General features: G+C 37.1%; 1 protein-coding gene and 3 long non-coding RNA genes across 4 annotated transcripts; 2 read left to right on the forward strand and 2 right to left on the reverse strand.

Annotated features, from left to right (window-relative positions):
* The first annotated feature begins 541 nt into the window (after nucleotides 1-541).
* LOC145207687 (mitochondrial import receptor subunit TOM40 homolog) lies at nucleotides 542-3,823 on the forward strand. The gene is made up of 9 exons (XM_080078743.1): nucleotides 542-742; nucleotides 1,027-1,191; nucleotides 2,030-2,097; nucleotides 2,166-2,255; nucleotides 2,533-2,634; nucleotides 2,696-2,801; nucleotides 2,917-3,039; nucleotides 3,103-3,282; nucleotides 3,384-3,823. The coding sequence occupies exons 1-9, from the start codon at nucleotides 673-675 to the stop codon at nucleotides 3,521-3,523; spliced, it is 1,044 nt and encodes a 347-aa protein (XP_079934869.1). The 5' UTR covers nucleotides 542-672; the 3' UTR covers nucleotides 3,524-3,823.
* Nucleotides 3,824-4,310: 487 nt separating this feature from the next.
* LOC145207690 (uncharacterized) lies at nucleotides 4,311-5,190 on the reverse strand. Its single transcript, XR_013854155.1, has 2 exons — nucleotides 5,069-5,190; nucleotides 4,311-4,788 (listed from the first exon to the last, which is right to left on the reverse strand). It is a non-coding gene; the product is annotated as an uncharacterized LOC145207690 (long non-coding RNA).
* A 448-nt stretch (nucleotides 5,191-5,638) lies between these two features.
* Nucleotides 5,639-7,853, forward strand: LOC145207689 (uncharacterized). Its single transcript, XR_013854154.1, has 2 exons — nucleotides 5,639-5,835; nucleotides 6,045-7,853. It is a non-coding gene; the product is annotated as an uncharacterized LOC145207689 (long non-coding RNA).
* A 1,751-nt stretch (nucleotides 7,854-9,604) lies between these two features.
* LOC145207686 (uncharacterized) lies at nucleotides 9,605-11,113 on the reverse strand. The gene is made up of 2 exons (XR_013854153.1): nucleotides 10,633-11,113; nucleotides 9,605-10,421 (listed from the first exon to the last, which is right to left on the reverse strand). It is a non-coding gene; the product is annotated as an uncharacterized LOC145207686 (long non-coding RNA).
* Between the last annotated feature and the right edge of the window lie 194 nt (nucleotides 11,114-11,307).

Here is an 11,307-nt window from a genome sequence, read left to right on the forward strand (position 1 = left end):
TTGTCGTATATTTTTACGGTTTTAAATGCTAAAATTAAATCCTTGAAAAGAAAAATCAATTAATAGAACTTTTTGAGTGGTGTACATGCCGCCTTACAAGTTAACCCACGTGAACAAATTTACCAGACAACTGCAGTTTAGTACATTTTAAAATATTTCATCCATTTGTTTATTTATTTTTAAATTATTTAAGTCTTAATTAATGAATAAATGATAAATTGTATCACTTGTTTTCTTTATAAAATATCGTTGTCATTTACCTATCTTTTATGAAGTTTTACTTGGTACAAAATTTCCTTTGCAGACAAGGTAATTGCAACGCCTGAGCAAATAAATTTACCGTGTAAGTTTCAAGGGAGTGAGTTAAGGATAAACCGTTTGTGACAATTTTCGTTTCTTTAAAAACAAGGAGTTTTCTGCAGGGGTACAAACAATTCAGAAATGTAATTTGCAAAACCTGCATTAAAATGCGTTATTGTTTAAACTTCACGATACGGTACTAACGTTTCCTTGTGTGTTGTATATTTTACTGTATTTAAACGTTATTTGGGTTTTAACTGTTAAAACGTTTGCAGAAAATGACCAAGTTATAAAACTTAACTCTTTTGCGAGAAGGATCAGTCTATTCACCAAGTGGCTCAACTGAAGGGTCGATTACCTTATCTGTTCACCATGGGAAATGCCCATGCAGCATCCTGGCCATGGACAAGTTCGCCGGATCCCGCCCAAAAGCTTGAAGCCGGTAGCCTAATTTTAAAATGATAATAAATACAAGATTTTTGTAAATCATCTGTAGGTTTTCTGCAAAAAAATAACTCTTTGAAAAAAACAGTACCTACTACGCAAAAGCAATTTTTAAAAAAATTACGCAATTTAAAAAAAAAACTTCTCTACTAACACAGCCAGTAAAACTAATGCATAAGAAACTCTTGAAAAAAACAAATGCATCAATAGAACAGTACAACAGAGTTTCGGTAAAAAAATAAAAAAGGCAGTTAATAAAACTGAAAACTGTTGTCCTTGCAGTAGTGCCTGTTCCGAGTGAAACAATTGCACCTCCACCAGTGGCAGTTGCACCAGTTACTCCAGCACAGCCAACATCTGCTGTTGACTCAACTTCCTCTCCTGTTGATGCAACTTCAAGCAAACCTACTTTGGGAACTTTTGAAGACTTACACAAGCCATGCAAAGGTAAAAAATGGAAATCCAAATACTTTTAGGTTTTGGCCCAAAGAAGTTTTTGTGTACTATGTGCCCTTCATAAAGGACACTTGTTTTGATTTGACTTTGCTTGTGTTTTTTTCCTGTTGTTTGTCCGCCTGGAAATTTTCATGCTTGTTATGCAACTTTGACAGCTGATAGATATTATCTTGTAGATGTGCCACCTGTTTTGTTGACTTGATAGTCATAGTGGTTACCCTGTTAGCCCGTGAAGAGTAAAATGTTTTCTATGTTGCTGGTCATTGCAAACAACTAGTCTTGGTGATGTAAAAGTCTTATACATGACTAAGCACATGCAAAGTTAGTTGGCTGCTCCCCACTAATTACCCCACCTCCTAAAACGATGAAATATTAAGGAAATGTCTGAATTGGTAAAACTACCACAATTTGTAAAATGTGGCACTGTTAGGTACCAGTTACTGTGTTTTATCTTGGGGCTCTACCTGTTACCCTACTGGTCCTTAAATAGATTAAATAAAAAATGTCTGATTTCAATGTGATTTTAATAGTTTGCACCTCATATTGCATGTATATATATGCAAAATATTTATCACTCTGTCAGCATATTGACCTCATGGCACCCAAGTTTATTGTGTAAAATGCATTGTCGGCAACTTTGCTTGTTTGGGGACCCATGAGTTTCTGCCTGCAGAAGCAGACAATCATTTTAAAAATGTTGACTAATATTTGACCTATTTCAAAATAATTTAGTTAATACAAAAAGATTTTAAAAGAGGCCATAGCCTGTAATTGACACCAATTTGGCTTGCATTGTTGAATTTTTATAAAAAAAACTCCTACTTTTTAGAACTTGCTTTGCAACCCTATGAAGGACTTCGATTCATGGTGAACAAAGGTCTGAGCTCCCACTTTCAGGTAACAAATTATTAAACCATGGTACAGAAAATTTTGTGTGTTATGGTGCTTAAGTTATTATTGTTTAGGTTCAACATACAGTGCACTTGAACAATGAAAAGTCAACTTATAAGTTTGGATCAACTTTTGTAGGATCCCAACAGCCATCTCCAACTGAGGTAACACATTATGTCATATTGATATGTGTACATGACTACATGCGGTGACCATATTTGGCGCATACAATCAAATCTAGTGTTAGGATAAGCCTGTAATGACATTAAGTTGAATGTAGTAGCAGTAACATCCCCCCACCTCCATCTCCCCTTGAATCTTTACACCACACTTTTTAGGTTTTTCCAAGTTGTGTATTTAAAAATTAGTTCATAAGATCAGTATTACCAGTTTTAGTCTGTAAATTTTCAGCTCTTCACCAAAACTGTTTTTGTACTATAGGCATATCCTGTTATGATCGGTGAAATGTCCAATGAAGGGAATCTTCAGGCACAGCTTATTCACCAATTTGGTAACAGACTACGATTAAAGTGCATTGGACAGGTAGACAACAGGCTTAAACTTTATTTTCACAAAAATTTAACCACATGCACAATTTTCTCAGATGGCTGGTCCCAAATTTCAATCCATTCAGCTTGGAACAGATTTATTTTTAAAAGATTCAACCATATCTGTTGTAACTGCAGATCCAGATCCTTTGAATGGCACAGGTAATCAAATCTATTTTATGGTCAATTCGCTGTATGGAAATAACACAAAACATATACTTAGTTTCATACTGCTTATAAATGTAGTAAGCATTTGACTTTAAGAGTCCTTTTCCAGGTATGCTTATCGTACACTACCTGCAAGCCATTACTCCCAGAATATCAATGGGATCTGAACTGCTTTACCAACGTGGTGGTGGTCGACAGCAAGCAATGTTAACACTCGCTGGCCGTTACCAGAGTAAGTTAAATTGTATTTCAATACATACATAATATGTCTTTAATGCACTGTGCTTTGGTATAGCTGAAGACTGGCAATTAGCTACAACGTTAGGCATGGCCGGACTCCATGCAAGCTTCTTTCGTAAAGCAAACGAAAACGTCCAAGTCGGCGTGGAGCTAGAAGCCTCATTGAAAACTATGGAAAGCGTTACCTCCCTCGCGTATCAATTTGATTTGCCAAAAATGAATCTTCTGTTTCGAGGTAATCGTGTGAAAATAGTATTGCGATTTTTGTGCGAAAAAATGTGTCCAAAAAGGTTTCGGTCAGTTTACTGATCCAGACACAACTATTTTGTTTCGCAGGCATGCTGACGTCGGACTGGACTATCGGTAGCTCCTTGGAGAAGAAACTAGCGCCGCTTCCTATTACTCTTAACATGACGGGAACGTACAACATTAAAAAGGACAAGGTCGCTGTGGGCTTAGGCGCAGTTTTAGGCTGACGAAAAACGAATTTACACCTTGAGCCGCGAACCAGCGGTTTACATTAGTCCAACCTCCAACTGGCGAGGTGCACAAATCGTTTTGACGAGTCTGTGCAGCTGAAGTACTTCTGAAAAGTTGCAAGTAGTAACAGTTTGGTTTATAACAACGATTGTCATAGAAATGTTGCTTATAGGTAATAATATTGCTGCGAATTTACACTTACGGCTATGCAATTCTAGCCGCTACGTGTGAACTGAACTGTTGCCATTTTTTAAAAATTTTGACCAAAAATAGAAATTCTTTGTGTTTCAAACAAAGTGTTAGTTACCAATCGACCGTTTTGGTTAGAAAGGGTGTCAGACTAGTTCGCTATCCATTAGTTACCGGTTATGCGGGATGGTGTCAGTTTGTACACAACAGGGTTGCCATATCTGGTAAAATATTGATAGAATGCAAACTATAACACTGATCTTGGGTACAAATTACTCCAGATTTGTCGGTGAAATGATACATTACAGCTATTTGGAAAAAACTAAGCCTGTAAAACGATAAAAAGCCAGAGATGTGGTATTTGGAAACTGTTGCAATAACTCTGCTTAAAACATTGGCAACATATTATTGTATTAATTTTGAAACCGGGGATGAAAATAGTACATAGCAGTACAGAAACATTACACTAGTGCAGGGGTGGCCAACCGGTCAAAGCCTAAGAGCCACATTCTTTACTGTGTTTCCACAAAGAGCCACATTATGCACACGGGCACACATGTTCGTTGCCTCGTCCCTTCCTCACACACAGAGACCTGTACTTAGCCAGATTTATTCTAAATGTCGCACACCAACATATTAACGACACAATTTGACTTGTACAGACCGCGTGCCAGTAATTTTCAACAATAAATGGTTTGCACTGTTATTCACACAAAACTCCCATTTCAACAACACCCACAAGCAAAAACATATGAATTAAAATATGCGCTTTTTTCTCATTCTATCAATAACGTGCGGTGAGATTTATGTCTGATGAATTACTAAGACCTTATTTCTCTCCCATTTTAAAGGCTAACTTAACAAAAATTGTTTACTCAAAAGATCTTCCCTGCTGAGAAACTTTGCGTATTTTCATCTAACGCGCATGCGCCCTAAACTTAGGCGCCGAGTTTTACAAAAATGCCAAGTGGCGAAACTAAATTCATTGCGACGTCACTAATGCATTCACCACCAACAATCGCTCAATTCAAACCGAAGAGAAACTGCCCATAAATATAACGTTCGTCATAACCTGAAAAACAACGGAATGAAGCATTATTTATTTTGGAACGCATTTGTTGTAAATATTGCTGTTGCTTTGTGTCTCATTTGCATTGTACGCAACAATGAGCAAGCATTCATTGTTCAACAATTGAATATATGCCATCATAATCAAGGCATTATTGCCACATAAGGTTGCGGTTTTAAGGCATGGTCTGTGGCCATACCGATAATAAGTTTGTTTAAAAGCAAAATTGTTAAAGCTTTACCTTACATTTAACGATTTTTGTACCATGTCGCTACATACTAACCAAAATATGCACAGTGCCCCCAAACTTCGACAACGACGTAAGAGCCGCATAAAACCAGGCGAAGAGCCGCATGCGGCTCGCGAGCCGCGGGTTGGCCACCCCTGCACTAGTGCCACAGAATCGGGAAACGGCTGCAAAATACAAAAATTTAATACAGAAAACGTCTAAAGGTCAAAAAGGATTCGACCTGTCAATATTATGTGCACAGGATCACATTAAAATTACCCAGGGTTGACTTTTTAGCCGTCATTTCACAGGACGCAAAAAAATGATCCAAATGTGGTTTGTCACCCGATCCGTCTGGAAGACCCCGATTAAAATCGACTGTGTTACGCAGAATAATGCGTTTCTTATCGGGCGGGATTAGAATCTTTAGAACCTGTGTTATAACACAGCCCGATTGCGGACGGTTTTATCGGTAATGGCAGTGAAGCATTAAATTTGTTTTTTAATGGCAAATATTATTTTTGCTGTGACAATAATCGCAGGTAAATTGGGTTTTACATCAAAATGGCAGTTAATTGTAAAACAGCAAGACAAAAACAAATGCATTCTAAGCTGTGAAATAAATATGTTAAACACTAAAATGAGCCAAGAATCAAGATTAAAGTACCTGATTGGCATCAAGGTTCTGGCAATGAAGCAATGCAAAGAGACCTTTCAGTGAGAAGAGTTTCCAGTTCTTACCTTTATATGAAGCAAAGTGAGGACCAGCACACTGTCATATGAGGGACTTGTAGATTGGATTTGAATTGAAATGATTCACAGTAAGTGCCAGTGGCTGCCTTGTTACTGCCTTTCCAAACTCAACACTTTCTGTATTTCTGGTTGATGTTATTTTGAATTTTTAGCACTCCCAATATTGAATATTAACTCTGTAGACTGCTAATTGGTAGCTAAACTCAAGCCTCTTTTGTTTAACCCATAATTGTCAAGTCAAATGAGCATACACTTCATCTTTATTTTTTTATTGCAGTTCACCATCTGGAAAAATGCTTAAAGCTTGAAAAAATCAACAGAAGCATTCCATATCAAAAAAATTGAAGAAACTCTTTCATTGCGGAAGAATTTTGTTGACAAAAACAGCTCTCACTTAAAGTGTCAGCAAAATCATTGATGTATACAACCTGTTACTTGCCTCACAGGAGAAAATTGTATGTCGAGATATGCACCACATACTTTAGTTTTACATGAATCAAATCGGAATATGTGTTATTTCTTTTCCACTGTTCTACCTTCCTGCAAGTTTATTTATTAGTTCTTATACCCAAATTCAGAATTTGTATTCAAACATTTGTAGGCGTTGATATTATTTTACCTCCATGGTGATTATGGTCTCATGTAAATTCTGAGAATGTTTTGCACTCTGATGTAGAATCGTACAGTAAAAGTGATTCATCAGACATAAATTGAGAACCTCTAGTTTTGACCAGTAGTCTGCATGATAGCATGTTGTAACAATTGTGTGGTTCTACCTCATTTTTCACATGATATCCGGTTTAATTTTCTTGATAATTCAGCAAATCATTACATTTTCAGCTGTACAATATTGTTTCACCTCTTTGTTTTATTTTAGTCTGTTTACTTAAAGATCCTTGTTTAGTCTGTACTAGGGATGGCCCGATAGTACTGTATCGGCGCCGATACCCGATGCTTCGAGCAGTATCGGTACTCGTCCGATACTTTAGCGGTATCGGTACCCATAATTTTTTTGAGACTTTATCATGTGTAAAATTGAAAATGAAAGGAGGCAAAAAACAACAACCATCGGCTGTGATAAAATATTTATGGGACTACAACTAAAAAACGCGTTCGTTTTGGATTTAATGAAATAAGATGACCTAAATCGCCACAGCGACTTAATGCCGCAACACGTTTTTTAGGCCCGCGTTGATTGCGAGCGAGCGTCAAAACGCACAAAGTTCATTGTAGACGTTTGTAAGCATAAGTTTCGAAACGGCAGGTGTTTAATTTGTATGGCCAAGTGTATTTAGACATTCCTAGTGTTATCAGTGACAAATTATTTTCTATGCCCTTAGGTGAACTTTTAAATCCCAATTAAACTACCTGCGATTTTGCAATACAAAAGTTGGCGTTAAGAAATGATCCAAACGTCATATGTTTTGGGATTCCTTCACTGTTTTGGGGATATTAACAGACAATCCCATTCTCTGTCTAAAGCCATGATCGTTAAATGTTTTTTGTTGTCAAAGTGGTAAAACATTAACGCCGGTAAGACGTTACAAACAATAGACGCCGGTAAGACGTTGCAAAGCGCGTAGCATCAACGTAATCACGTGATCAGATGCGTAACAACAAGTGCACCAATCGTTAGTTATGCCTCCAATGCACCACCGTCGTTAGGGCATCGTTAGCTCGCCAGCTGATTTGCCAAAGAGTCTTTACCAGACCTGGGCATTTTACGGCCTTAAATGATTTATTAGACTGAGTGTGTTGTTAAATTAACTGTGATGGGAAAACACATTACAAATACATCAGTTTGAAAATGTTTTTGCTTGTTTCGCAGTACTTTTGGGGTAAAATATCGGGTATCGGTATCGGTTCAAAATATTGGTATCGGGCCAACCCTAGTCTGTACTATGTACTTGCAAATGCAGGTTTTAACTGACCAATCAAACCAACTGCTGTGAATGTAATTATTTATTCTCTTCCCATTTATTTCTGCTTTCATATAACTATGGGACTCAACTTGAAAATGTTGAAGTGTGGAAATTGGGTTCATAAGGTGCTTTTTCCATCAATAAAGTGTTGTCCTCGCTGTGCATTTGGTGTTTCATCATTTTCATTAGTACAGGCTTTAACGTGTTTGAGACCACTAACGGCTTGAGGTATATGTAAACGGTTTTTACACGCCAACTCTGAACAACATTCAGTAAACGCTTGCAAAATATCGTTAAAATCTTATCATAACGTCGAAAATGAGAGGCGTACATCATAAGCAAATACATGGCATAACCGCTTTAAAAATGATTTTTGCGCTGTCGAATTATGTAGCCTATAAAAGCTCCAGATGACAAACGGTTTAAGGTAAACGCAAACGGTTTTTACAGATCAACTCTAAAATACATCTAGTAAAGCCATACAAAATATCGTTTGCATCTGATCATAACCTCGTAAATGAGAGGCGTACATCATAAGCGAATGCAGGGCATGACCGCTTCAAAAATGATTTTTGGGCAGTCGACCAATGTAGCCTATACAAGCTCCAAATTTTAAACGGTTTAAGATAAACACAAACGGTTTTCACAGGTCAACTCCAAAATACAGCTAGGAAACGCATACAAAACATCGTTTAAATGTGACAATAACTTAAACCGTTTAAAATCTGGAGCCTGCACATGCTATATGGGTAGACCGCGCAAAAATCATATTTAAAGCGGTCACGCCCTGCATTCGCTTATGATGCACGCCTCTCATTTACGAGGTTATGATCAGATTCTAACGATATTTTGTATGCCTTTACTAGATGTATTTTAGAGTTGACCTATGAAAACCGTTTGTGTTTATCTTCAACCGTTTAAAATCTGGAGCTTTTATAGGCTACATCAGTGGTTCTCAAACTGTGCGTCGCGACGCCCTGGTGCGTCGTTTCAATTTTCCAAGGGCGTCGCAGAATATTTCCGTTTCGTGACTGAACTCAGTTTATCTCATAAAAATGAGGTTTTAGTGCGGTTAACGTATATCTACGTCCAAATACTTTTTGCGTAGAGTGCGGATTGACGTAAATTTACCTCAAAAGTTTTTGATCAAAAACGCGGCTGTCCGTTAATGTACGTCGAGACCAAACAGTACAAGCAGCAAGTGCGTGATAGGCGCGTGTCTGGGGCGACGCTTGGCGGGCATTAAACTTGATCATGTGAACGGAGTCTTCATAACAATGTAACAAAGGCGACTTTTCTAAGTGATTATTGTGCAGGAGTTGCAGCAGTAAATTTTGTGCATCAGTTCATATTGTGCGTAAGTTGAAACATTACTTTCATTGTAATTCGTTATTGATGCTGTTGAGACCTTGCAGCATACAAGACAATGCAATTGTGCGCAATAATTGAAACAATTAAAAAAAGCCCGCACGTGATTGCCGGGTGCACTAAAAGTGTTAAGTGCAGTTTTATAACTTTGTCGAAAAACAGTTAGGCTAAAATTGTTCTCTAAGTGCTGTTTAATAGATTTAAATTAACTGTTTATTGATAGTTTCCTCATTACCTTTTATTTGCTGGTGCGTCGCAAGTCCAGAAAACTTTTCCAGAGGCGTCGCAACAACAAAAAGTTTGAGAACCACTGGGCTACATAATTCGACAGCGCAAAAATCATTATTAAAGCGGTCACGCCATGTATTTGCATACGATGTACGCCTGTCATTTTCGACGTTATGATCAGATTTTGACGATATTTTGCAAGCGTTTACTGAATGTTGTTTAGAGTTGGCGTGTAAAAACCGTTTACATATACCTCAAGCCGTTAGTGGTCTCAAACACGTTAAAGCCTGTACTAATGAAAATGATGAAACACCAAATGCACAGTGAGGGCAACACTTTATTGATGGAAAAAGCACCTTATGAACCCAATTTCCACACTTTAACATTTTCAAGTTGTGTCCCATAGTTATATGAAAGCAGAAATAAATGGGAAGAGAATAAATAATTACATTCACAGCAATTGGTTGATTGGTCAGTTAAAACCTGCATTTACAAGTACATAGTACATACTAATCAAGGATCTTTAAGTAAACAGACTAAAATAAAACAAAAAGGTGAAACAATATTGTACAGCTGAAAATGTAATGATTTGCTGAATTATCACGAAAATTAGACCGGATATTATGTGAAAAATGAGGTAGAACCACACAATTGTTACAACATGCTATCATGCAGACTACTGGTCAAAACTAGAGGTTCTCAATTTATGTCTGATGAATCACTTTTACTGTCCGATTCTACATCAGAGTGCAAAACATTCTCAGAATTTACATGAGACCATAATCACCATGGAGGTAAAATAATATCAACGCCTACAAATGTTTGAATACAAATTCTGAATTTGGGTATAAGAACTAATAAATAAACTTGCAGGAAGGTGGAACAGTGGAAAAGAAATAACACATATTCCGATTTGATTCATGTAAAACTAAAGTATGTGGTGCATATCTCGACATACAATTTTCTCCTGTGAGGCAAGTAACAGGTTGTATACATCGATGATTTTGCTGACACTTTAAGTGAGAGCTGTTTTTGTCAACAAAATTCTTCCGCAATGAAAGAGTTTCTTCAATTTTTTTGATATGGAATGCTTCTGTTGATTTTTTCAAGCTTTAAGCATTTTTCCAGATGGTGAACTGCAATAAAAAAATAAAGATAAAGTGTATGCTCATTTGACTTGACATATGGGTTAAACAAAGAGGCTTGAGTTTAGTCACCAATAAGCAGTCTAAAACAGAGTTAATATTCAATATTGGGGGTTTTAACTGTGCTAAAATTCAAAATAACATCAGACAGAAATACAGAAAGAGTTGAGTTTAGAAAGGCAGTAACAAGGCAGCCAATTACTGTGAATCATTTTAATTCAAATCCAATCTACAAGTCCCTCATATGACAGTGTGCTGGTCCTCACTTTGCTTCATATAAAGGTAAGAACTTGAAATTCTTCTCACTGAAAGGTCTCTTTGCATTGCTTTATTGCCAGAACCTTGATGCCAATCAGGTACTTTAATCTTGATTCTTGGCTCATTTTAGTGTTTAACATATTCATTTCACAGCTTAGAATGCATTTGTTTTTGTCTCGCTGTTTTACAATTAACTGCCATTTTGATATAAAACCCAATTTACCTGCGATTATTATCACAGCAAAAATAATATTTGCCAATAAAAAACAAATTTAATGCTCCACTGCCATTACCGATAAAACCGTCCGCAATCGGGCTGTGTTATAACACAGGTTCTAAAGATTCTAATCCCGCCCGATAAGAAACGCATTATTCTGCGTAACACAGCCGATTTTAATCGGGGACTTCCAGACGGATCGGGTGGGTTTGTTATTACAAACAAGGCTAAAAATACCAATGTCTTCGACAAACGTATTTCATTTTTTTTGCGAACAAATAAATCAGAGAGTCGAACTGGAACTGAAACGAACCCGCGAACTGGTTTGAGCGGTTTATTACATTAAACCCGAACCGCTAATACCGGTTTCCTAAAAACCCGAACCGGAGTTGAACCCGATAA

This window comes from Phallusia mammillata, unplaced genomic scaffold, assembly GCF_965637545.1.
Source record: "Phallusia mammillata unplaced genomic scaffold, kaPhaMamm4.hap1.1 HAP1_SCAFFOLD_138, whole genome shotgun sequence".
Lineage (NCBI taxonomy): Eukaryota > Metazoa > Chordata > Ascidiacea > Phlebobranchia > Ascidiidae > Phallusia > Phallusia mammillata.